This window comes from Sus scrofa, chromosome 6, assembly GCF_054392235.1.
Source record: "Sus scrofa isolate SSC_HxYL_T2T_F1_AM1 chromosome 6, Sscrofa_HxYL_maternal_Yorkshire_Landrace_v2.0, whole genome shotgun sequence".
Lineage (NCBI taxonomy): Eukaryota > Metazoa > Chordata > Mammalia > Artiodactyla > Suidae > Sus > Sus scrofa.
This window is the reverse complement of record NC_139388.1, coordinates 86,868,906-86,896,223: the sequence shown is the minus strand read 5'-3', so window position 1 is coordinate 86,896,223 and position 27,318 is coordinate 86,868,906. Positions and strand designations below refer to the sequence as shown.

The 27,318-nt window shown below is 38.2% G+C and overlaps 1 protein-coding gene, 1 long non-coding RNA gene and 1 pseudogene across 2 annotated transcripts in view; 1 reads left to right on the top strand and 2 right to left on the bottom strand.

Moving 5' to 3' along the window:
- Positions 1-27,318, bottom strand: part of CLIC4 (chloride intracellular channel 4) — an 81,514-nt gene that overhangs the window by 39,425 nt on the left and 14,771 nt on the right. Inside the window, exon 2 of the mRNA XM_021095589.2 lies at positions 1,225-1,334. Within this exon, the coding sequence (XP_020951248.1) occupies positions 1,225-1,334 (110 nt within the window). The remainder of the gene's footprint in view (positions 1-1,224; positions 1,335-27,318) is intronic.
- Positions 10,999-14,856, bottom strand: LOC146402608 (uncharacterized). The gene is made up of 2 exons (XR_014807322.1): positions 14,766-14,856; positions 10,999-14,254 (listed from the first exon to the last, which is right to left on the bottom strand). It is a non-coding gene; the product is annotated as an uncharacterized LOC146402608 (long non-coding RNA).
- LOC102162829 (dnaJ homolog subfamily A member 1 pseudogene) lies at positions 18,070-18,756 on the top strand (annotated as a pseudogene).

Here is a 27,318-nt window from a genome sequence, read left to right as displayed (position 1 = left end):
GAATGGGATTACAGCTGTCAGACAATTCTCACTTTGTGATGCCAGAGAGATAACATACATGAATACTCCTACGTATAAAGTGATAGATAGCCTGTCAATATTTTTTTCTTGGACATTGTTCAAGGCTAATATGCTTAAAAAATAAGCAGCAAATCATGTTGTGGCATTTGTGTCAAGAGAAAAACCTTTCCACTGCCAAATCCTAGATTTTCTATTGGTATAAATGTTCTCAAGCCTTTGTTTAAATCTTTTTTTTTTTTTTCTTTAAGTACAAATGTTCATGTTTGCTAAGGGAGAACAGAAATTCCTGAACAAAAAATGATTATTGCTTATCAAGTCTCTTCTCAGCCCTCTCCACTCTGGTCTAAGTAGAAAAAGTTAGAAACAACCCTTCAATGGGCAAGAACAATTAGAGGGCCATAGATAACTGCTCTTATTCTATAATTATATTTAATTAAATATGGTTAGAATTGTATTATAGAAAGCTTCTCTTATTCCCTGAAAAGAAGGTTAAGTGAAATAGACACAGTAGTAGTCAGCCTCCTAAAATCTCATTCTTGGCTTTAAAGATCCAGATTACATAAGCCCGGTGCTTACTAGCACTTTTTTTTTTTTTTTTTGGTGGTCTTTTTGCCATTTCTTGGGCCGCTCCCATGGCATATGGAGGTTCCCAGGTTAAGGGTCGAATAGGAGTTGTAGCCACCAGCCTATGCCAGAGCCACAGCAACGCAGGATCCAAGCCTCGTCTACAACCTACACCACAGCTCACGGCAAAGCTGGATCCTTAACCACTGAGCAAGGCCAGGGATCAAACCCGCAATCTCATGGTTCCTAGTCGGATTCATTAACCACTGAGCCATGATGGGAACTCCCTTACTAGCACATTTGAGAAGCCATCTGCTTAGGAGGTTCTTCACAGCTCCATGTTTATCCTAGAACACCACAGATTTCACTTCATTCACACTAAAACAGCTCCTTGTGCTGGTCTTGAAATATAAGGTAAACATACAATAAGTTCCTAAAAGACTGAGTGGCCACATGTAATATACTGACATTGTGAATTATCCACAATACTTACACAAGTTAAATGTGTCCATAATCAGCTGAACTTCAATACATTTCTTCAGAGAATATACGAAAGCCAGGTGAGGGAAGGGGAGAGGATCAAACTGAAAACAGTAAAGTATATACTCAAGTTGATCCCCAAATGCAAACAAATCTTACCTTTTCAGGTCAACAGTTGTTACACTAAACACAACTCCTTTGAGCCAAAGAATCATGAAGAGCCTCTGAGAAAAGGGGCAGTTTCCTATGCTCTCACCATCACTGCCAGCCTGGGAAACAGAAAGAAACATTAAAAAAACACGGTCAAAGTGATGATACTCAAAACGATAGGCCTTTTTCTAATTAATCAAGATGACTAGAAGATAGGAAAAAGTTACATTGTGGAAGGAAGGGAGGAAATTCAGGTCTTTATTATTTTGCTCTTTCATTTGCCTCTTTCTCTTCTTAAAAATGGCCAGCCTAGTATAGTGCTGTCCAAGAGAACATTCTGCAATGACAGAAATTATCTGTATTACCACCATCCAATCTGATAGTCATTTGTGATGTAAACCTAATGGGTACTTAAAATGTGGCTAGTTCAACTGAACTGAATTTTTTATTTTATTTACTTTTAATTAGTATACATTTAAATAGCCACATGTGGTTAATGGCTACCATACTGGATAGCACAGATCTAATCAATCCTTAGGGAGTACATACATACATCCTTGTTTCGAAGCAAAGACAAAGCCTATCATGTGTTTTATGAAATGTAAGTCATTTCTTATTCTATCAGACAATATTCTTTTTTTGGGAGGGGAGCATGCCCATGGCATGTAGAAGTTCCCAGGCCAGGGATCAAACCTGTGCCACAGCATCAACCCAAGCTGCTGCAGTGACAATGCCAGATCCTTAACCTGCTGCACCACAAGAGAATCCCAGTGAGACAGTATTCTTTATAGGGCAACAAAAAAACAGAAACTTGTGCCTGTCTCCAAAGTAAAATAATCACAACCTCCGCCACATTAAAAAAATATATATTCATTATAAAAATCCCATATCTTATTTATACATTCCTACAGGGAACAAAAAAACAAAAGATATATTTATAATAAATTATTTGTAATCCTCCTTAATGACTGGAGAAACTGACTTCCCGGAGCTCAATGATGAGATAGAATTTTCCTAAAAATATATATCCTTTAAATTCTATGTGCCTTATAATTTTCAAAAGTTTAACACACGATTTCATATAATCCCAAACAACCCTTTTTTTATCCTTATTCCTATATTGCCCCTCCCCCACTCTGTGAGTGTGCTTCTTGTTTTATTCACTAGTCTGTTGTTTAGACTCCACATACAAACGATATCATACAGATTTGTCTTCCTCTGACTTATTTCACTTAGCATAATGCCCTCCAAGCCATCCATGTTGGTGCAAATGGGAATATTCCATTCATTTTTATGGGTGAGTAGTATTCCACTGTGCGCATGCACGTGTGTGTGTGTGTGTATTTATATATATAGTGTGTGTGTATTTATATATACACATCATGTCTTCTTTATCCATTCATCTGTTGATGGATACTCGGGCTGCTTCCATACCTTGGCAATTGAAAATACTGCTGCTGTTACCATTGGGGGGCATGAATCTTTTTGAATTAGTCCTTTTCTTTCTTTTCAGTGGAACTGCTAGGTCATATGGTAGTTCTACTTTTAGTTTTTAGTGAAAACTTCATACTGTTTTCCACAGAGAATGTATCAATGTACATTCCTACCAACAGTGTCCAAGGGCTCCCTTTCCTCCACATTCTCATCAACATTTGCTATTTGTGTCCTTTCTAATGATTGCCATTCTGACTGGTGTGAGGTGATTTCTCATTGCAGTTTTCATTAACATTTCTCTGGTAATTAGTGATCTTGAGTATCTTTTCATGTGTCTGTTGGTCATCTGCATTTCCTCTTCAAAAACATGTCTATTCTGTTCTTCTGACCATTTTTTTAAGTAGTTTTTTTTTGCTTTTAAATAAAAATAATTATTAAAATTCAAAGTTGTTTACTCTTCTATCCATTCCTTGAGTATCCATCTCATGAGCATCCATCCAGCTGCCTGTCAGTTGGTAAGGTGCATGACTGCTGCTCATAAGTGCCTTTGAAATCTTCAGGATAACAAAACATCTACCTTTCCTTAAAACATGTTCCATGCCTTGTAGCCAACACCTCTCTTCACACCTTTATACAAAAGGTCCCCAAAATATGCACCGCAAGCAAGCCACTGACAGATAATACCAGGTACCCCCAAAGAAGCTGGTCCAGACATGTTAAAGATTCAAGTCCACCCCTTCAACTTTGCTTTTTGAGTTCAGTTGTATGAGCTGTTTTTATACTTTGGATATTAACCCCTTATTAGTTATATCATCTGCAAATATCTTCTTCCATTCAGCAGGTTTTTTCATTTTGTCACTGGTTTGCTTTGCTGTACAAAGGCTTTTAGGTTTCATAAGTTCCCATTTGTTTATTTTTGCTTTTATTTCCTTTGCTTAGTAGATGGATCCAAACAAATATTGCTGCGATTTATATCAAAGAGTGTCCTGCCTATGCTTTCCTCTATTTACAGTACTCAATCTAACACTTAGGTCTTTAACCCATTTTAGTTTATTTTTGTATATGGTATTAAGAAAACATTCTAATTTCATTCTTTTACCTATAGCTATCCAGTTTTCCCAGCACCTCTTATTGAAGACACTGACTGTTCTCCATTATTTATTTTTGTCTCCTTTGTCATAGATTAATTGACTTGAAGTGTGTGGGTTTATTTTTGTGCTCTCTATTCTCTTACATTGATCTATGTGTCTGTTTTTGTGCCAGTACCATACTGTTTTAATTACTTTTTGTACTAAATTACTACTTGTGACATAGTCTGAAGTCAGGGAGCATGATTTTTCCCACTCTGCTCTTTTTTAAGATTGTTTTGGCTATTTGGGTCTTCTGTGCTTCCACACTTTTTTTTTTTTTTTTTTTTTTGCCATTTCTTGGACCACTCCTGCGACACATGGAGGTTCCCAGGCTAGGGGTCGAATCCAAACTGTAGCCACCAACCTACGCCAGAGCCACAGCAACACGGGATCCAAGCCACATCTGCAACCTACACCACAGCTCATGGCAACGCCGGAACCCTAACCCACTGAGCAAGGCCAGGGATCAAACCTGTAACCTCATGGTTCCTAGTCAGATTCGTTAACCACTGAGCCACTACAGGAACTCCTCCACACAAATTTTTTAATTATTTGTTATAGTTCTGTGGAATTTTGATAGCGACTGTATTAAACCTGTAGATTGCCTTGGGTAGTGTGGTCAGTTTAACAATATTAATTCTTTCAGTCTAAGAACAGTAATATTTTTGTTTGTATCATCTTCAATTTCTTTCATCAGTAGTTTATAGTTTTCCAAGTACAGGTCTTTTACCTTTTCTTTTTTCTTTCTTTCTTCTTCTTCTTTTTTTTTTTTTTTTTTTTTGGCTATGCTCACAACATGTAAAAATTCCCAGGCCAGGGACTGAACCCACTCTACAGCAATGACCCTAGCCAATGCAGCGGAAACACCAGATCCTCAACCTGCTGTGCCCCAAGGGAATTTCCCTTCTATTATTTTTAAAATAAAAATGGAAACACTACAGAAAGTCAGAGTGCCCCTACCTTCGAACATTTCACTTATTCTTCTAGATTTTTATTTTCTATGTACACGCCACTTTGTCCTTTTAACCATGTGATCACACTATGTAACTTTTTTACAAGATTTTATCCCAAACTAATGTAATGAATGCTCTGGAGGCTGTGATGCTCCCACCAGGATGGTATCAGAGAAGACCAAAGAGACAGCCAGTCCTTTCAACCCTTCCAGACAGTAAGGAGAAGCCCTCCTTACTGGGGAGCCATCGGAGGCCTAGCATAGAGCAGTCAAGTCTTTCACCATCAACCAGCCAAAAAGACCTTGACTGGGGTGTCAGTAGAGCTCACACGGGGAGCTAGAACTCTCACCCCTACCCCAAAATAATTAGAAGCCTCCTCACCTTGGGTGTCAATGAAGGCCAATAGGGCCTGGCTTCTATCTCCACTTGGACTTCTACCTGCACCTGGCTTCTCCCCTCCCACTCCCCCTTTCCTGTCTGACTCCCCTCCAGAGCAGTGTCAGAGAAGTAATTTGAGTGTCAGAGAAGTTTAAACAAGGTTTAAACAAGATCCAGAGTTTCATAAAATAATAAGAAAATGTTAAGGTTTCAACTGAAAACACTTGTCATACTAAGAACCATATCAAACTGAATGAAAAAAAGCAATCAGAAGAAGTCAATGTCAAGATGAAAGAAATGTTAAAATTATCTGACAAAGATTTTTAAGCAGTCAGGATAAAAACACTTCAATGAGCAAATATGAACAGCTTAAAACAAGTGGGAAAAAAAATAGCCTCAGCAAAGAAATTCAAGATATAAAGAGCCAGAAATTTAAGAACTAAAAAATATAATAAATGAAATAAAAAGCTCAGAAGATGGGCTCCACAGCCCGCCGGTAAAGGATCTGTAATATGATACTACACACCACCAGAGGGTAGAAGCCAGAGCTAACCCATTTGGCCTTTGCTGGCATGGGTGGAGGTAGCACCATAGATTTTTCCTGTGGTGTTTGGAGTAGAGCAGCTATTGTCTGAAAGCTTTACTCTTGCCTAGGCTGCCCCTTTCCTGGCTTTTTGGCTAGAGATCAGTCTTGGTTGGTCGTTTTCGGGTTTTGGTTGTTTTTTGTTGTTGATGGGGGCGGGGGAGTTGTCTGCAACTGTTGGTATTTCCACGTTGCTGGCTCCTTTTTGTGTGTGTGTTTTAGGGCCACACCCACAGCATATGGAAATTCCCAGGCAATGGGTCCAATTGGAGCTACAGCTGTGGACCTACGCCACAGCCACAGCAATGCAGGATGTGAGCCGCATCTACAACCTATACCACAGCACACAGCAACAACAGATCCCTGACCCACTGAGCAAGGGCAGGGATAGAACCTGCATCCTCATGAATACTAGTTGGATTCTGTTTCCATTGCACCACAACAGGAACTCCTTGCTGGCTTCTAGAACTCCAAGTCTGGGATGCATGAAGCAAAAATCAAAAAAACTCAGACACCATCCGTTCCATCCTCCCAGAAGTGGAAGTTTCTCAGAAGTATTTAATGTAGAAGTATTAAATTTAAAAAGCAAAATAAAAATATATAAAAGGTGGTATATACATATAACGGAATATTATTTGACAATAAAAAGCAATGAAGTACTGACATATGCCATCTGTAACTTGGATGAACTTTGAAAAATTATGCTAGGTAGAAGGAGCCAGTCATAAAAGAACACATATTCTACAACTCCATTTACATGAAATATCCAAAATAGGCAAGTACAGAGTTCCTGTTGTGGCACAGTGGGTTAAGGATCCAGTATTGCCGCAGCTGTGGTGTAGGTCTCAGCTCTGGCTCGGATTAGATCCCTGACCTAATGCCATAGGTATGGCAGAAAAAGAAAAAAAAGGTGGGGGGGGCAAAACCACAGAGACAGAAAGGAGATTAGCAGTTACCCAGGGCTGGGGCGGGGGGGGGGGGCGGTGGGAGGAAGGGAAGAAGTGTTGGGAATGTCTGCTAAAGGGTACAGAGTTTCTTCCGGGAGTGATAAAAATGTTCTAAAATTAGACTGTGGTGATGACTGCATAACTGTGTATATACCAAAAATCCCATTGAATTGTACACTTTAAATGAGTGAAGTGAATATATAAATTATACCTCAATAAAGCCATTTCAAAAATATATACACATAGATTACAACTATAAATAGATACATAATAGACAAAATTTTGATTTGGGATAAATAGTTTTTAAATTATGATTATACATTACAAAAACATATCTATAATATTTTCTTAAAATTAGAAAGCCAAAAAAATTAGAAAACCTAAATAATCAAAGCAAAAATGTGAACAATACCACTAACACAGAAATAACTGCCAATTCCAGATAAACAATAAATCTCAGCACTGATTAAGGTTTTGTTCTTATAAAAGGGCTGGTTTTGTTTAATATGCTATCTAGGTTTCTTCTCACACACTCACTATTCCTCTCCCTGCCTCCCCACCCCTCACCCTCATCCCAGGACCTCTGTTGTAATTCTTGAATTGCCTAATACCAGTATTTAATGAGAAACTGCTGGATTAACTCCTATGTTACAGAAGAAGGGTCAGTGGTAGATGTCATAAACATTTTAATGTTTTACTAATTCAAGGTTAAGGAACTGCTCACTTAGAAAACCCAGTTTAATCAGTTTTAGGAATAGTCAGATTTTAAAACACTCTAGAAAGAGAGTTTTAACTTGGTTCCCCTCTATTTTCTTGTGTTTACGGCACAGGGGGTGAGGGGTTATTATGACTAGGGCTAGAGAAAGAGAAGCTGGGATCTGAAGGTAAGGATAGGCTCCTGACCATTAACTTACTTTCCTTGACCCGTTTTCTAGGGAATGTATGAGAACATGTACAGCCAAAAGAATGGACTTCAAAAGTTTAAGACCTCACTTACCTTTAGCAGGGATTCTATCTGCATTAGCTGTCTAAATTCACAAAATAGCTTCCTCTGATTTAGATTAACTTAAAAGTCACCAAAAAACACACACTAAATGGGCAAAGTCACCGGGCTTCTATTATCTACTTCCTCAGAGTTTTTACTAAACACATGCTGGAACTAAAGTTTAGAGCCCTAAAGGTTTATAAGCTGTTATCCTTCTATGGGGTCTGCAGAGTACAGAAGAAATAAGGAAATAACAAGATTGAGAATCAGACATACCTGGATTTGAATCCTGACTTCACTACTTATTAGCTGTGTGATCTTCAGTAAATTACTTAACATCTCTGAAACTTAACTTCCTACCACCATGATATTATGAGGATCAAATCAGTTAGGGTGCACACAGTTCCTGGCACATGGTAAGAGTTTAATAACTGTTACCTGGCTTTAAAGATACTTCATGGACAGAATTTAAGGCCTAACAACAATTCTTCAGTTCCTGCACTCAGTTATTAAAATCCCTAGATTACTTAATTACTTCAGAAAATAGGAGTGAGGAAAGAATCTAAGTAACTTCCAAACTAAGTTCTTCCAAATGACATATATATGCCCTAACGCTTTAAGAAATATGGTCTATGTAAAGTTTAAATGGTCCACTAAATGGAGTGAAGCAAAGATATCTTTTCTTTTCTTTTCTTTTTTTTTTTTTTTTTCCAGGCATGCCTGCAGCATGTGGAAGTTCCCAGGCCAGGGACTGAACTCGTGCCACAGCACTGACCATGCCAGATCTAAACCCACAGTACCACAAGATAACTCCCAAAAAATGTCTTTTGTTTAAGAAGATGTCAAAAATCCTGGCCATGCAAAGAATATGTCATTGTTTCCTGGCCAAAACCATATCACAGAAATAATTCTACAAATAAAGTCAAAGGATATACAGTGGAAGAATTACCCCATCCCAAGTTCTGTCCCTATAAATAAAACAGCCAAAGGACATTGAAAAGACCTCAGTTGCTACCATTCCCTTGTTCAGTATCACCAATTCAGGAAGTCTACTCTCTAAATGAGAGCCTGTTCAATTTAGAGAACTGATTAATTTGAAATTACATGAGGATTTGACATCCAGCTAACATGAAACTGCAGGGTAAGCTGTTAGAGTTCATATGAAACATTTACCATATTGAAGATGAACTCTAAACTCTCCCAAAACAAACTCTTCACATGTGTTAATCTAGCTAATATCCTCTCACTCAGCAGAGGATGGTGATTAAGCACCAGACTCCCAGACTACTCCAGCACTTACTAGCTGTGTGACTTTGAAAAAGTGATTTAACCTTTCTGGGCCTGTTTATGTCTTCTACAAAATGAGGACAATAACATGACCTACCTCACTTGATTGTTTGGAAGAAAACTGAATTAATTAATATACTAAAGGGCTCAGAATTGCACAATGCTCTAAAACAGGGGGATGAGGAGGGAACTGTTCACTGAATACCCTTTCATACTTTTTGATATTTGTACCATACACATGAATCTTCCATTTAACAACAACAACAACAACAAAAAAAGGCAAGCAATCAAAAACCTTTCAGGAGTTCCCACTGTGGCTCAGTATGTTAAGACTAGTATCCTTGAGGATGTGGGTTCAATCCCTGGCCTCACTCAGGGGTTAAGGATCTGGCAGTGCCACAAGCTGCAGCATAGGTCGCAGATGCTGCTTGTATCCCAAGTTGCTGTGGCTGTGGCGTAGGCCGGCAGCTACAACTCTGATTCATCCCCTAGCCTGGGAACTTCCATATGCCTCAGGTATGGCCCTAAAAAGGAAATTTTAAAATAAAAAAAACTTTTCAAACCTAAACATATAAAAAAATTAAGTGAAATACAAGTTATAGAATGAGTGTGGAAAAGCTCCAAAAATTAAATGTATCTACATAAGAGCAGGATTCTCAAAATCTTAGGATACATAAAAATCCATAAGGCAGTGTTTTAAAACACAGATTACCAGTTCTCACCTACAGATACTGATTTAGTATGTGTGTGGTAGGGTGCAGGAATCTGCAATTTCTTATAAGCACATCAAACAGAAATTCTAGGTCTCATGCATTTGGTGGCAGATCCTATTTTGGGAAACACTGACAGGGAGGAAAAACATGCCAAAAAATAAAAAATTAAAGACTGGAAAGAAGTTTACTCATGGTTAAACTTTGAATTCCTCATGATGCCTTTTGGACTCTGCTCTTTGTATGCCAGCGACCTAGTCACCATTTGTTAGGGTCAGATTTGACAAATAGCAGCCTCCTCCCACTTCAAAGGAATGCCACACTATCTTGCCTCAAACTCAGCAAAACCCAAGTTACTTAAACCAAACTAGCCTAAAACCCTTTAAAACCTAGACATTCAAATTCAAAAACATTCTTATTCCACACAAACTAAGAAGCAGAGGCAAGTGCCTTTTCGTGCAAAACAGTACAATATTAATGTTTCTAAAAGCTTATCTTTTTTCCTTTTTTGGCTACCGCGAAGCATATGGCGTTCCCAGGCCAGGGATCAGATCCAAGCTGCGGTCACAACTGAAGCCACAGCTCCAGCAACGCTGGATCCTTAACCCACTGTGCTGGGCCAGGTATTGAAGCTGCGTCCCAGGCTCCTAAGACACTGCCTGCCGAGCCTGTTGCACAGCAGAAACTCCTAAAAGCTTATCTTAACACCAAATACAATGTCAAGGACAATTATGGTGACCCACAGTCCTTTACAGATCAAGTCCTACATATTGTAGGATGGTTATACCTGATTTAGAAGAACAATTACAAATTGTAATTAGTATATTATACTCCTAAATGATTTGACTTGTCAGAAGAAAAAAAAAAAAAAAAAAAAAAAAAAGACTCTGCTGTGATTTAAGGATGAGAACCAATGCCTGACTTGCGAAATAGGCTGGAGTTTCTACTGAGAGGCTATATAACCATGGCTAAGTCACTTACCTATTTGGGTCTCAGTTTTCTATTCTGGAAAGCTGAAGTTGAGGGATGTGGTAGAGAATGACTTACAGAAGAGGATAACCATAATGTTATACATGACATATCCTTACTCTTAGGGGATGCACACTTAAGTATTTAGTGGTAAAGGGCTATAATGTATGCAACTTACAGAGGAAGAGCAAATAACAAAGTAAAGGGGGTAAAATGTTAACAGACAAACCTGGGGTAAGGGGTATCTTTGTATTGTTCTTATTCTTATAAGTGTCTATACTTGTGAAGTTATTTGCAAATAAAGTTTTTCGAGTTATTTACTCTAGTTTTCCATTCTAAACAGTTTCTAATTATATTCAATCACTTTTATTGTATCATTTATGCAGATTAAAAATTTCTAATTAAAATTTTTATTTTTTAGTCATTCATCCATCAAGTGAGGGCCTTCACTAAACAGTGAAGATCCAATGATGAACAAGAGAAGATATGGTACCTGCCTTTGTACCACTCACAGTCTACGAAGTTTAATATGAGTAATATAAGAATTTGAGAACACACAAAGTGAAAATTTTAGTATAGGGCGCAATGAAACTAAAAATATACCCAACTTTATCACAACTGAAATAATGCTTGTTTACCATTTTCTCAAAGCTGTCATAAACATCTCTCAATAAATCATGATTTTATGAGTTTCAATTTTATGGGTTTGCCATGGCTTCTCTGAGTTGGTGATTCACCTTATAACGGGAGACTTGATGTTCTCCTGCTTTAGCCCCAATCACTGTGAACTGAGAAATCATTTAAAACTATACAAAGACAGATCTCTTCGCTTTATTTTTAAATTTTAAAAAAAGGGGAAACAAAGTATAGCCAAAGTTTATCATGCCTACCTATCTAAAATAACCTACTAAAATCTATAGTTATTATTAAAGTCATTAAGATTCAAAGTTACGTGAATGCTGCTGGAAGAAATAAATAGCTAAGATGCACAATTTAGCCAATTGTTTTAGCTAAATGTCGAGGTTCAGTCAAATAGCTCTCCTACAACTCTCCACAGTTAAACCTGTCAAATGGGAGCAATTAATTTAATTCCAGTAGTTTCAAAGGCTGTTTCTGTTTCTTTCAGTGAGTGATCAAATGATTCAACTATATAATGTAGCTAATAGTTTAAATTTTTTAATTTCAAACATGTACAGTAGACTTTCAAAATGAGGTCTTGCAAAAGTTCTCTCTCCTCCTCTCCTGGGATGATTTCCCCACCAATATTCCTGAGGATCCAAACTACTGTTCCATCATTTCCTCCATTCATCCTGTACAATAGGCAACATAAATCTGGATACTTTCATGACTAAAATCACTCTCCATCTGAAATGCCCTGCTGCATCTCAGGTCAAGCTCAAACCTCACCTCCAAGAGAACTTTCTAGATCACTCTAGCCCAAACCAGTTACCTGTCCTCTCAACTTCTATTCTGGCTTTTCAAACCTTGCACGTATCACCAGAGGATCTTGTTAAAATGCAGATTCTTACTTGGCACATCTGGGGTGAGGCCCAAGATTCTTCATCTCTCACAAACTCTCAAGGAATAGCAACTCTATGTCATTTTAAAAAAATTAATCATGACTCGCCTTGTGCCTTCTTAAATCATGACTCTATATTATTAAATATTCCCATGTATGCATTGTAGCTCTTGAACTAGACTATAAACTCACTGAGAAGCCATACTTTTTAAAAAATCTTTCTATAGAACTTCATTTGCAGATGCCTTACTATTTATTTGCTTTCTACTACTGCTAACAATGAAAGCTTCTGAGTTAACATGGAAAGGTTATCAGTGTAGAGAAAAAAAACTATTAAGTCAAACCTGTCTGATTAAAAAGTTTTCTCAAAAAGTTTAATTAGGTCTCCAAATCACCTTGAGCTAGAGTTAACAAACTACAAAAGCCACTATAGCAAAATCTGATAGTTGTTTGCCCAAGATCCATTCTCTCACTTGTTTTGCTGATAGAATTTGTATTTTTGATCAGAAATCCATTCCTCCTCCTCTAAGTGACACAGAAGATGATTATTCTGAGTGTAGGGGTAAATTCTGACTGAGTCTAAGCCATGATAGTTCCAGTCCTCTTGCTAGTGACTTAGTGTAATCACGTGACCCAGTTCTAATCAGCAAGACAGTCACCTGAGAAAAGTTTCTCACTCTTAAGACAAAGACACCAGAAGAGGAAACTCTTCAATGTGAAACCTGTGGCTGCTGTGGCCAACTTGACAGTAGCCTAAGGCTGCAACCAACACCAAAAGAGGACAGAGCCAGGAGAATTACAAGGAAGCCAGTCCCCCTACTAGACTTGTTTCCTTAGATATGTTGCCTTAGTGGTTCAAAACAATTTGTGAAGTTTTTTATTATTCACAATCATAAGAATCCAAGCCAATTATCTCCATTTGTCTCCAATTAAGCCTAGCAGGAAGAATGAAAATACCAAGGTGTGGTAAGGAATGAAAAAAGAAAACTTTTGATATAAGTTAATGGAGATATAACAACCAGGGCTCTGGTTTGTTTACAATTAATTCTATTTTCATAGGCTGCTATTTAGACTTTGCTCTAGGATTTCAGTAGTCTGTGTAGCAGTTGCCACTAGTTCAAGCTATGGGCTCTTTTCCCTCATTCACAGACCACCATATATATACAGGTCCTTGCCTAGAATCTAAAAATATTTATTTACTCAACATTCAATACATATTTACTGAGGACCTACTATCTCCCGAGTGCTGAAAGTTGGCACTGGAGAAACAAAACTGTGAATGAGACAAATAAGACCTCATGAAATTTTGATTTTTGAGGAAGAAACAGATAATAAATATATCAAGTTAAAAATTATAAACTGCACTAAGTGCCTAAAGGGAAGCAAAGTACTAAGAGAGAGGACAAGGAGCACCTACTTTAGATAAGATAGTCATAAAATATCTCCAAGACCTAAAGAATGAGAAGCCAATCTTGCAATAAGCCACTGTGACTAGATTACTGTCAGTACCAGAGAAAGTGGTCCTGGCAGGGGTCAGATCATGAAAGACTTTCTTGACCAAATTAAGAAGCTTATTCTTACAGAGGGAAGGATTTTTCATTTGCTTAATTAATGTTTACCAAGTACTTACTGTGTAGAGAAAAAATCATTTAACACAAAGATTAATAGCAAGAACTCTGAAAGCAGAGAGCCTGCTTTGATATATGGGTTCTTCTACTTAACCACCTGCATGATATTGGGCACTTAACATTTCTGGAACTCAGTTTCCTTATATAGAAAATAGGAATAATACCTACTTCATAGAGTTATTATGAGGTTAAATGAGTTAATACATGAAAATCTTTCAAAATATTGCAAAGCATGTGGTAACTGTTAGTAACAACATATGTGCCAAAGAGAGAATGTATTCCAGACTTCACAGAGCTTGTGTGCCTGTGCACATACACTGACAGGGGAGGAGATGCCAGATAAATGGGGTAACGGGATACCACTGAAGGGGTTTGGTGGGTTGGGGTATATGAAGGTAAAATTCAATTTCAATCTTTTTTCTTTTTTTATGGCCGCACCTGTGGCATATGGAAGTTCTTGGGCTAGGGGTTGAGTTGGAGCTGTAGCTGCAGGCCTACACCATAGCCACAGCAACACTGAATCCAAGCCCCATCTGTGAAAAGCTGCAGCAACACCAGATCCTTAACCCACTGAGCAAGGCCAGGGATCAAACCCACATCCTCAGTGGGGTCTTAACCCACTGAGCCCAAATAGGAACTCCTCCAATTTCAATTTTAAGACAATAAATAACATTTGCTACCATATGGAAAACAGGCTGGGGGCATAGAACTGATGAAGAATGGAAGCTGGGAGACCTACTGCAGTAGTCCCAGTAGAACGTGGCTTGGATTAGGTAGAGGCAATGAAGATGGGAAGAAATGCATAAATTAAATTGAAATGGGGAGGATACAATCCTGAAGACTTGTGAATGAAGTTCCCGTTATGGCACAGCAGAAACGAATCTGACTAGGATCCAAGAGGACACAGGTTCAATCCCTGGCCTCACTCAATAGGATAAGAATCCAGCACTGCTGTGAGCTGTGGTGTAGGTCGCAGACACAGCTCAGATCTGGTGTTGCTGTGGCTGTGGCGTAGGCTGGCAGCTACAGCTCTGATTCGACCCCTAGCCTGGGGAACCTCCATATGCTGCAGGTATGGCCCTAAAAAGCAAAAAAAAAAAAAAAAAAAAAAAAAAAAAGACTTGTGGATGGTTTGGATGTGGGAAGTCAGAGAAAGAAAGAAATTAAGTAGCTCCTAGATTTTCAGTTTGAGCGACTGAGTAGAGAAAAGCCTCAAGATGGAGGTGAGAGGAGTTCCCATCGTGGCTCAGCAGTTAATGAACCCAACTAGTATCCATGAGGACTAGGGTTGGATCTCTGGCCTCACTCAGTGGGTTAAGGATCTGGCATTGCCATGAGCTGTGGGGCAGGCATCCAGCATTGCCGTGGCTATGGTGTAGGCCAGCAGCTATAGCTCCAGTTCAACCCCTAGCCTGGGAACCTCCAAATGCTGCAGGTGCAGCCCTAAAAAGACAAAAATAAAAATAAAAAAAGATGGAGGTGAAGGGGTGCCTGCCTATATTTTGCTAGAGAGAAAGAAAAAAATGTCTTCAAGAGATAACCACAAACCTGTAATCTCAACTTGAAAATATTCCTCAGGTATAGAAGGCTACAAACCAAAATATCATTGTTTACACCTCAGGACAGACTTGGGGGAAGGGAGAAATAGGGGTATTAATTTTATACACCTCCATACAGTTCTGTTTTTTTAGATATAAGAAAATTTTAAAGAAAAGGTTCCAAATGTTTATACATGATAATCCTATTCTTGTCCCTAATCACTGCCAAAATATTAAACTATTTAAATACAATAGGAGTTCCTGCTGTGGTACAGCAGAAACGAATCCGACTAGTACCCACGACACAGGTTCGATCCCTGGCCTTGATCAGTGGGTTAAGGATCCAGTGTTGCCATGAGCTGTGGTGTAGGTCCCAGATGAGGTTCAGATCCTGTGTTGCTGTGGCTATGGTGTAGGCTGGCAGCTGTAGCTCTGATTTGACCCCTAGCTGGGGAATTTCCATATGCTGCAGGTGTGGCCCTAAAAAGCAAAAAAATAAAATAAAAACCCACACAAAAAAACAGGATTTTTTTCAAGTAATATGAGTAATTCCAAGGAAATTCTGAATACAAAGTAGTCACTCAAAAGCTACTACCTGGAGCTCCCACTGTGGTGAAATGGGATTGGCGGCAGCAGGCAGGATGCAGGTTTGATCCCTGGTCCAGCACAGTTAGTTAAAGGCTCCAGTGTTGCCACAGCTGCAGCACAGGTCACATCTCCCACTCAGATTCAATCCCTGGCCTTGAGAACTTCCATATGCAATGGGTGTGGCCATTAAAAAAAAAAAGTACATGTATACACACACACACACATACATCTATGTATGACTGAATCACTTTAATAGAAATTGGCACAACACTGTAAATCAACTGTAATTTTAAAAAGTCATTTGTTAGATTCTTTATATCTTTGAATATGCTGTATATTTTATACTTCGAGTACATCTCAATTCAAACAAGCCCTCAGTGGCCTCATATAGCTAGTGGCTATCATAATGGACAGCACTTGACGAGAGAAAAACCCTCTGAACAACCAACACTAATATATGTCACTAAGACCATCTACTAAAGGTCATGAACCTGACTCATCAACTCAACATTCTCTCAGAAATTATTTACTCTTATTTCAAACAAACTTTAACAAGTTTGTTTATCTGGCTTACCAAGCCACACATTGCAATAGAAAATTAAAGGAAATGCATCAGTAGAGCTAAGTTGACAAAGGAAGAAATAGAACACACACACACAACAACACACAGGCATTCATGCATGCACACACACTGGAGATTCAAAAAGCGTAATAACGACTGAGGCCATTTAGCAGAAAGGCAAAAATAGTCTTACATACCTCAACACTCAACAGTTCCTGAGGCTATAACTGCATTACTAAATTTGTACTCAGAATACGACATTAACTGACAGTTAAATTCAGCATTTTAAGAAGTCAAGGAAGCATTACTATATTTTTGAAATATTTTCATTTAAAATTGAGAACTCTGTACTATTTTTGCAATTTTTCTACAAAGCTAAAGCTAAATTCTATAAAAATAATTTTATAATTCTTAAATTATAAAAGTTAATTTTTTGAAGCAATTTAAAGCTTTTAGTGTGGCCAAGCAGTTTCCATAAGATCAACCCTCTGACTCCATAACAACGATAACATCTAGACAAAAACAATCACTTGACTACATTGAAGAATGAACAAAAGCAGACAGATGATGGTGGGAGCTGACACCTGGAAGGGAAATACACTGAACAAATTTCCCCCATTTTTAATCTTTCAACTATGTGCAGGGCAGCTAAAATTCCAATGACCAATTCATAGCCCTGACATACACATGCACGGATAGGCCAGCTAAAAGAACTGAACTGAAATTTGAGCTGCCACCCACCATAGGAGAGATGATTTTTCACTGAGGTTCAGCTGAATAAACTACCTGCCTAAGAAAACAACAACAACAACAAACAGCATGGGGGGTGGGGAATTAGGAAGTTGGGATTAACAAGCACAGGGAACTGAAGTCATTATTTTGTAATAACCTATAAGGGAACAGAATCTGAAAAAGAATGTGTGTGTGTAACTGAATCACTGTGCTGCAGCTGTATACCTGAAGCTAACAGAACACTGTAAATCAACTAAAGTTTTAAAAAAAGAAACAAATTCAATTTCATAAGAGCATAACAAAATCTAAAAGTTTCTACAATTTATCATTCACAATATCCAGAATACAATTCAAATTATTCCCTATAAAAACAGGAAGGAATTCCTGTTGTGGCTCAGCGGGTTAAGAACCCAACTAGTATCCACGAGGATTAGGGTTTGATCCCTGGCCTCGTTCAGTGGGTTAAGGATTCAGCCATGAGCTGTAGTGTAGGTCACAGATGCGTTTGGATCTGGCACTGCCTTGGCTGTAGTGTGTGTAGGCCGGCAGCTGGGGCTCTGATCCAACCCCTAGCCTGGGAACTTCCATATGCTGTAGGTGTGGCCCTAATTGCCAAATGCAAATAAGAATTACTGGAATTGGAGTTCCTGTTGTGGCTCAGTGGTTAACGAATCTGACTAGTATCCATGAGGATGCAGGTTCAATCCCTGGACTCACTCACTGGGTTAAGGATCCTGTTTGCTGTGAGCTGTGGTATAGGCCACAGACACGGCTTAGATCTGGCATTGCTGTGGCTGTGATGTAGGCCAGCAACTACAGCTCCGATATGACCCCTAGCCTGAGAACCTCCATAGGCCCCGAGTGTGGCCTTAAAAAGAAAAAAAAAAAAAAAAAAAAAAAGAATTACTGGAATGCAAATAAGATTTCAGCAAGTAGGACCTGGAATAGTTCAGAAAATTCAATCTGCATGCATGGAGTGCCAGGACCATGGGGAGACAGATAGTCCCTTCCTACAATGGAAGGAAGATCATTCAGGAGAGAATAAAATTCCAGAAGTTCAAACTGACAAAAGGTATGAAAGATGGTCAGAAGATAACATCCCATGGTGAGGGAGACCAAGAACCAGGACTGGAGCCAGGACATACTATCATCATTTTAGATTAGAAGGACCATGTTGTTTTCACTCAACAAGGAGAAGACCTTTTCCTGTGTATACAGCTGTTTGAGGCACTGTGTGGCTTCCAAAAGCCAGTATCTACTCTTGACAACCTAACCACGGTCATCACTCCTCATCCAGGTCAGACTGTCAAGCATGCAGATACCAAGTGTGTGCTAAATGAAGGCATGCCAATTTATCACGGGCCGCCTCACCACTGAATTTAAGGTGAACTTTCCTGAGAATGGCTTTCTCTCCCCTGATAAACTCTTTGCTGGAAATACTCCTACCTGAGAGGAAGGAAGTAGAAGAGACTGATGAAATGGACAAGGTAGAACTAGTGGACTTTGAGCCAAATCAGGAAAGACGGCCATCACAACAGAGAAGCCTAAGAGGATAATGAACATCATCTTCGGGTGATGTTCAGTGTCAGACCTCTTAAGGGGGCCAGTGAATAACACTGCTGGCATTTTATTTGCAGCAATAGTGATTGAGTAAAGGATTATAATCATAATATGCTCACTACTTGCTATTGTTTTGATTTAATATTCAGCTACAGTAGTGTTTTAAAAGTTAAATGAAGGAAGTTCCCGTCGTGGCTCAGTGGTTAACAAATCCGCCTAGGAACCACGAGGTTGCAAGTTCGATCCCTGGCCTTGTTCAGCGGGTTAAAGATCTGGCATTGCCAGGAGCTGTGGTGTAAATCACAGACACAGCTTGGATCCAGCATTGCTGTGGCCCTGGTGTAGGCCAGCAGTTGTAGCTCCGATCAGACCCCTAAACTGGGAACCTCCAGATGCCACAGGAGTGGCCCTAGAAAAAGGCAAAAAGACCAAAAAAAAAAAAAAAAAAGTTAAATGCAGAATAAACTCCAATATAAAAACTCAAAAGAAAAACAAAATAAAATGAAATACAGGAAAACGTGGAGTTCCTGCTGTGGCACAACAGGATCAGCGGCATCTCGGCAGTGCTAGGACGCAAGATTCGAGCCCCAACCCGGCACAGTGAATTAAGGGATCCGGCATTGCTGCAGATGTGGCACAGGCCACAACTGTGGCTCAGATCTGATCCCTGGCCCAGGAACTCTATATTCCACTCAGGCAGCCAAAAACAAAACAAAACAAAAGAGAAAAACATGACCCATTCTCGAGAAAAGCAATCAAGGAGACACTAAACTGACCCAGATGCTGCAATTTGTAGGCAAGGATTTTTAAAGTAGTTATTATAACATGTTCAAGGATATTAAGGAAAATATGCTCATGATAAAGATAGGAAACCTCAGTAGAGAAAGAGACACAAGAAGTACAAAAAGTAAATTCCAGAACTAAACAATGCAATATCTGAAATTTCTTTAAACCACAAAATGGGCTTAACAGTGGAATAAAGAGTCTATGAATGTGAAGACAAACACAAGAAATTACAATTGGTAGGAAAAAAAAGTGAAAAAAAAAAAAATCAACAGAGCCTCCAAGACCTGTAAAAATATTAAAAGATCTATTATATTTAGAGTCTTAGAAGGAGAGAATGACAGATTTTCAAGAAATAACAGCTGAACTTTTCCCAAATTAAGACAAATTTACAGATTCATTAAGTTTCATTAACATCAAGTAGGAGTAATACAAAGAAAGTCACACCTGGGTATATCAAAAGCAAAGAAAAAAGAAAATCCTAAAACAACACACAGCATACAAAGGCATGATGATTTAAATGACAGTTGAATTCTCAGAAATAATGGAGGCCAGCAAACATGGAACAACACTTTTAAATTACTGAAATAAAAGCAATAGCAAAAACAATAAAAATCACATCAAAATCTTATATCTAGCAAAAATATCTTTAAAAGTGAAATCAAGACATTTTCAGGAATTCCTGTTGTGGCTCAGCAAAAACAAATCTGACTAGCATCCATGAGGATGAAGGTTCAAGCCCTGGCCTCACTCAGTGGGTTAAGGATATGGTGTTGCTGTGAACTGTGGTGTAGGTCGCAAATGAGGCTTGGATCCTGCATTGCTGCAGCTGCAGTGTAGGCCAGCAGTTGTAGTTCTGATTAGACATCTAGCCTGGGAACTTCCATATGCCTTGGGAGCAGCCCTTAAAAAAAAAAGACATTCTCAGATAAAACTGTATAATTTGAATGTTTAACATTTAGATGAGTTATTTTTAAGAACAGAGAACACTAATATTTATTAATATTGATGCATGATTATATTATTTTTAAAAAAGGAGTTCCCGTCGTGGCTCAGTGGTTAACAAACCCAACTAGTATCCATGAGGACACGGGTTAGATCCCTAGCCTCAGTGGGTTAAAGATCCAGCGGTGCCGTGAACTGTGGTGTAGGACACAAACGCTGCTCGGATCCTGCATTGCTGTGGCTCTGATGTAGGCCGGTGGCTACAGCTCCCATTCAACTCCTAGCCTGGGAACCTCCATACGCCGAAGGTGCAGCCCTAAAAGGACAAAAAGACAAAAAACAACAACACACAGGTGCCCTTTACAATTAAGTTTTTGCTTTTCTTTTTCGCTTTTTTTTTTTTGGCATATGGAGTTCCCAGGCCAGGAATCAGATCCACAGTTGTGACCTAAACCACGCACAGCTGCTGCTGCAATGTGGGATCCTCAACCCATCGTGCTGGGTGGAAGATAGAACTTACATCCCAGCACTCCCAAGACACTGCCAATCCTATTGTGCCACAGCAGGAACTCCAGTTATTCTCACTTTTGGTCACATACAGAAAAGTGTTTCTCAGGGAGTTTTCTTGTGGCTCAGCAAGCTAAGGTTCCAGCACTGTCACTGTAGCAGCTTGGGTCGCTGCTGTGGCATGGGTTCGATCCCCTTGCCCAGGAACTTCTATGTGTTGCCAACATGGTCAAAAAAAAAAAAAAAAAGTATCTCAAACTTTTTCACACTAAGCCTCATTCTTTTTTTAACACCTTCTAACCAAAGATAAATTCACTAACTGCCAGAGTGTTCCCTTGCTTATCAGCTGAAGACAAATATGTTAGAGGGATGAGTGAAATTCTTATGCAAGTCAAAAATTCAGCAGCCCACTTCCCCAAAGGGCAATTTAAAAATATACAGGCTGAGGTATAAACTAAATTCAGAAAGAGTCCTAGGAGAGAAAGGAAACAATTAAGTGTTCAAAAACAATACTCTTCCTCCCGACCTCCTGAATCTATGCTTATGGCAACTACCTAACTTTAGTGGGTGAAAGCTATTTTTATCAAGTTCCCAGACCAAGCTATTTTAACTAGAAATTCCATCAAGAGTTTGGGAGTAGAGTCAAAACTTTCTCCCTTTGTAAAGAATCTAAATTCTCTAGAAAGTTTTTTTTTTTTTTAAGAGATTACATTTTAGGTAAACAAAAGCAAAATGAAGAATTCAGAACATAAATGAAATATGTGAGGGACTTTCGAAACAATTACGTGATATGGTTATGCACAGAAAACTGGCTATAAAGATATACATTACAGCACTGGGGGTTTTATCTTAAGCTATTTATTTTTTGCAGTATTTTTTAACTGAAGTATAACTGATTTACAATATCGTGTTGGTTTCAGGTATACAACAAGGTGACTCAGTTACATATCTCTGTTCAGATTATTTTACATTACAGGTTACTACAAGATACTGAATATAGTTCCCTGTGATATAAAGTAAATCCTTCTTATCTATTTTAAGTACAGTAGTTTGTAACTGCTAATCTCACACTCCTAATTTATACTTTTCTCTTTTTCACCTTTGGTAACTATAAATTTGTCTTCTATTCTGGGAATCTGTTTCTGTTTCATATATATATTCATTTGTACTATTTTTTAGATTCCTCATAAAGTGATATAGTATTTGACTTTCTCTGCCTAACTTACTTCACTTAGTATGATAATCTCTAGGTCCATTCATGTTGCTGCAAATGGCAAAACTTCATTCTTTGTGGCTGAGTAATAACAGTCCACTGTATGTATATATCCATCCTATCTTCGTAAACCAATTGTCTGTTGATGGGCACTTGGTTTGTTTCCATGTCTTGGCTATTATAAACAGTGCTGATATGAACATTGGGGTGCATGTCTTTGCGAATTAGTTTTCATCTTTTTCAGATATATGCCCAGGAATGGGATTGCTGGATCATATGGTAGCTCTAATTTCAATTTTTTAAGGACCCTCCATACTGTTTTCCACAGTGGCTGCCACCAATTTACACTCCCGCCAACAGTGTAGGAGGGTCCCTTTTTCTCTACACCCCCTCCAGAGTTATTATTAGCAGACTTTTTGATGATCACCATTATGACCAGCATGAGGTGATTGATACCTCCTTGTGGTTTTGATTTGCATTTCTCTAAAATTAGTGATGTTGAGCAACTTTTCATGCACTCACTACACTGTAGTATTGTTTAATTGCTAAATTTTGGACTTCTAAATGACTAAGAACAGAGGATTAATAATGACAACAAACAATGTAAAACACTAGTCATAAAAATGCTACAGAATATTTTAATATCAAATATTAACACAGAACAAATATGAATGAATGAATATTTTTCTGGTATTTTATTTTGAATTATCTCTTTTAAAATTTTTCATTAAAATATATTATAAAATAAGTTTCTTTTAAAATTATATACTCAACAACTATTGCAGCTGTGAAAAATTAACATTCAGAATTCTTATCTGGCCAAATATAAATTTCAAATATCTGAATAGTACAAAATAGCAAGGTTTTTTTGTTTGTATTGTTTTTGTCTTTTGAGGGCCACAACCCCAGCATATGGAGGTTCCCAAGCTAAGGGTCTAATTAGAGCTGCTGCTGCCGGCCTATACCAGAGCCACAGCAATGCCAGATTCGAGCCATGTCTGCAACCTACACCACAGCTCACAGCAACGCCGGATCCTTAACCCACCGAGTGAGGCCAGGGATCGAACCTGCAACCTCATGGTTCCTCATCGGATTTGTTTCTCCTGAGCCACTAGGGGAACTCCGAAAGTTTATTATTGAAATCATTTACTTACCATTTTGATGCACAGTTACCTTCAATACAATTATAACTTAGAACAGTTCTGTATCTGTTTTATTTTATTTTTTAAACATATAATTTTTATTCAACTTTCATTTTACACACACACACACACACACACACACACACGAAATATATTCAATCGCTCCTGTGGAGGCTAGAGAACATTCTAGAAAAGCCCAATATTTCTTGATTTTTTTTTTTTTTTTTTTTTGTCTTTTTGGGGCCGCACCTGCGTTACATAGAGGTTCCCAGTCTAGGGGTCAAATCAGAGCTGTAGCTGCCAGCCTACACCAGAGCCACAGCAATGCCAGATCTGAGCTGCATCTGTGACCTATACCACAGCTCATAGAGATGCCGGCTACTTAGGCTACTTAACACACTGAGCAAGGCCAGGGATCGAACCTGAGTCCTCATGATTGCTAGTCAGATTCGTTTCCACTAAGCCACAATGGAAACTCCCTGTTTTATTTTAGACACAACGAAATCTCCCCTTTATCTTTCGGGTAGTTCATCTGGAAAATACAACATATTCTTTCCAGTCAAAGAATTTACTCTTGAAATATTTTTCATTTCTCCAGCAAACTGCCCTCATTATCACTGAGAACTTTATTGGCTCTATTTATATTTGTTTTCTAATAAACTGCTTCTAATTATAGAAAAAAAAAATTTGGCCACATTCACAGCCTATGGAAGTTCCCAGGTCAGGGATCAAACCCACGCCTCAGCAATGACAACACCAGATGCTTAACCTACCATGCCACAGCAGGAATTCTTTTTTTTTTTTCTTTTTGCCATTTCTAGGGCCACTCCCGCGGCATATGGAGTTTCCCAGGCTAGGGGTCTAATCAGAGCTGTAGCCGCCGGCCTACACCACAGCCACAGCAACGTGGGATCCGAGCCGCGTCTGTGACCTATACCACAGCTCATAGCAACGCCGGATCCTTAACCCACTGAGCAAGGCCAGGGATCAAACACGCAACTTCATGGTTCCTAGTCGGATTCGTTAACCACTGTGCCACAATGGGAATGCCAGGAATTCTTAATTATGAAAATTTATTTGTCCAGCTTTGAAATCTCAGGTCTCAACTTTCTGTATGGGCCTAAACACCCAAGACTAAGGCTACTGTGAGTGCACAACATGAATTGCAACTAGCGTGGACATCACTTCTAAGAAACACGCCTGCTTTACAGATGAGAACAACTTAAACCCGATCTTCCAGTTATATAATTTGAAGATTCTAGACCTCCAAGCCAATCTATTATTAAGTTTAGATCAATGACTATCTATCTAGTGAGCAGCTTAGTCATAAAACCCAAATTACAAGTCTCCAGTTCAATAATTGAATGCTATTTTTTATTTCTGGTTTTTTGCTGTGAGGTAATACAGAATACAACACCAGAAATGGACTTGACCCTCTTACATGCTTCTATCCCCAGACTATACATACCAATTTGCCCCAAAACATTAATAGTTACTGAATTAATGAGTTACAAGTGAGATATAAAAGATGAAGAAAATAGTCCCTGATCCTTAATCTCTTGGAATTCACATTCTAGCCTGGAACAAAGATATGATGAGAAATGGTTCAGAAGAGTAGCAGAATATGCAGAGTGCTCCACCCAGATAGTAGGAAGGATTAGCTCTGCTGAGGGAGCAATAAAGTTAAAGGATTCAGAAGATATTGAACTGAACTTTGGAGGGCACTTGTTTCATGAACCAAAACCCTGAAATATGTTAAGATAAATTTTAAAATCCTGCTCTTTAGCACTGGGAACTACATCTAGGCACCTATGGTGAAGCATGACAATGTGAGAAAGAAGAATATGTGTGACTAGGTCACTTTGCTGTACAGTAAAAAACTGGTTTACAGAACACTGTAAACCAGCTATAATGGAAAAAAGTAAAAATCATTTTGAAAAAAGATAAATTTTTTTACAGAGTTAGTTGTATTTTAAAATATTTCTAATAAAGATATGCCATAAAGGTGTATCATTCTTCTCTTCAGCAGCATAGTACATTGCTAAGTGTCTACATGTTCTGGCATGCTTGCAAAGAGCTCTGAGAAGGAGCACAAGAGCTGAAAATGTTTATTGTGAGTAAGAACTCCTTGGGTTTTGTTTTTTTTTTAAATCCTCATTTGAGAACAACCTCTGCTTTGGCCAGAAACAGGAGATTTATTCCTTCATTCTGTTCTCCTAAAATATCTACAATAACCAACCAATCAGAGGACTCCTATTACCATTTGTCCACACTGAGATTTGACATAATGGTTAAATATCAAATAAACCAAGAAAATGCTAACTAAAACATATTTCTTACATAAGACAATAAGAGTCTAGCCTCACAGTAAAGACATGTGTGAAAAATACTTCAGGGTAAAATTAACTTAAAAAAAAAAAAAAACAGTAATAGGAAAATAACAATGGGGTCAAGAAACTAAGGAAACTAACATGTTTATTACCTCCCCTCAAAAAGAGAAATAAGAAACTATTCTTTTTACACAAAGGCGAATTTTTTTTTAATTTGTGTTTGTTTAAAAAAAAGATTCCTTATTAAGACCATTTTTAAGGGACAATAGAAGGCAGACCATGGGCCTAATCAGTTTAGTAACTTTTTAAGTGAGCCATAAGTTAAAAAAAGAAAGAAGACCCCAGATCCAAAAGCACTGGTTGATCTCATTAGCTCTGCTTAAGAAACTTTATAGATGTGACTTCACTCCTGGATTACACAGCTATATTTAGTTTATACCTAATATGGATAAAGTCCTGAACTAACAGCCATTTCCTCTCTCCACAAAAAGAAACTTCCTTGCCTTTTTTTTTTTTTTTCTATCAACAATGCAAAGATTAGTGTAGACTCCTCTGAAGGGAGAGGTTTAAAAAAAAAAAAAGGAACAGAGAAAAACATTAACAATTTAGTATGTGATTTTTGTTAAACTTGGGACTGCTCTGACACTTCTAAAGTGGAAAACAACCCTAAATATGTGATGTTCAAGTTCCTTAGCAAGTTTATAAATAAACCCTCAAAGTACTTTTAAAAATACTAATTAACCAGGCCCCCCAAAATGCAAAGAGGTGAGGTAATGGAAAATTTAGTTTCCTTTCACATTTACCAAGAGAGCTGGAAGCACCAAATTCATATAACAACCAGCTAGGATCACTGGTTGTTAGTGTTTTAGAAAAATCCTTAAACATTCTCTGAATGTTTTCTTTTTTCTTTTTTACTGTGACTGAAAACAGCAAAGAGTGAAAACAAATTCTGCTAGTAAAAATTTAAGTTTCAAGTAGAGAAAAAGAATATAAACAAAACAAAAACAAAACAAACCACTCTTGGTGGTTAAGAGTCTCTGAAGACTTTGGTACAAATCCCAGTATTACTACTTACCTACAAGAAATGACCTAAACGCATGTGTAAAACAGTATTGATAATACCTATTTCAGAGTTTATATGAGAATTAAATTACCTCACATATGTAAAGGGCTTGGCACACTGTGCCTGAACCATAGTAAGCACTCAATGCTACCTATTACCTTACGACTATTATTCTGACAAAAACTTACCATTCATTTTCATTTATCAGTGTACTCTATTTTGCATATGAATAAGTAGTTCTGAGACTCTTATAACACTATAAAATGAAGGAGTTTAAAGTCACTTTATGATCCTCCCAACATCTATTAATTACAACCATGCCAAAGTTTACCATAAAAATCAAGTGACATATAGTAGCAAAGGGAACTAAGTGAAATACATATATATGCCAAGATCCATAATTCAAAAGTACTTCTGAAGAACCACTAGACCCTATGTGTTTCAGATCATCCCCTTTTACTGCTTTTGTGGTCTGAAAGAAAAGAAAGCCGGAGGGAGGGAGAGAGAGAAGAAAGAAAAGAAAGAAAAAGAAAGGAAGGAAGGAAGAAGAAAAAGAGATGGAGGGAAGGAGGAAAAGAAGAGGAAAAAGAAAAAGAAAAAACAAGAAAAGCACCCTT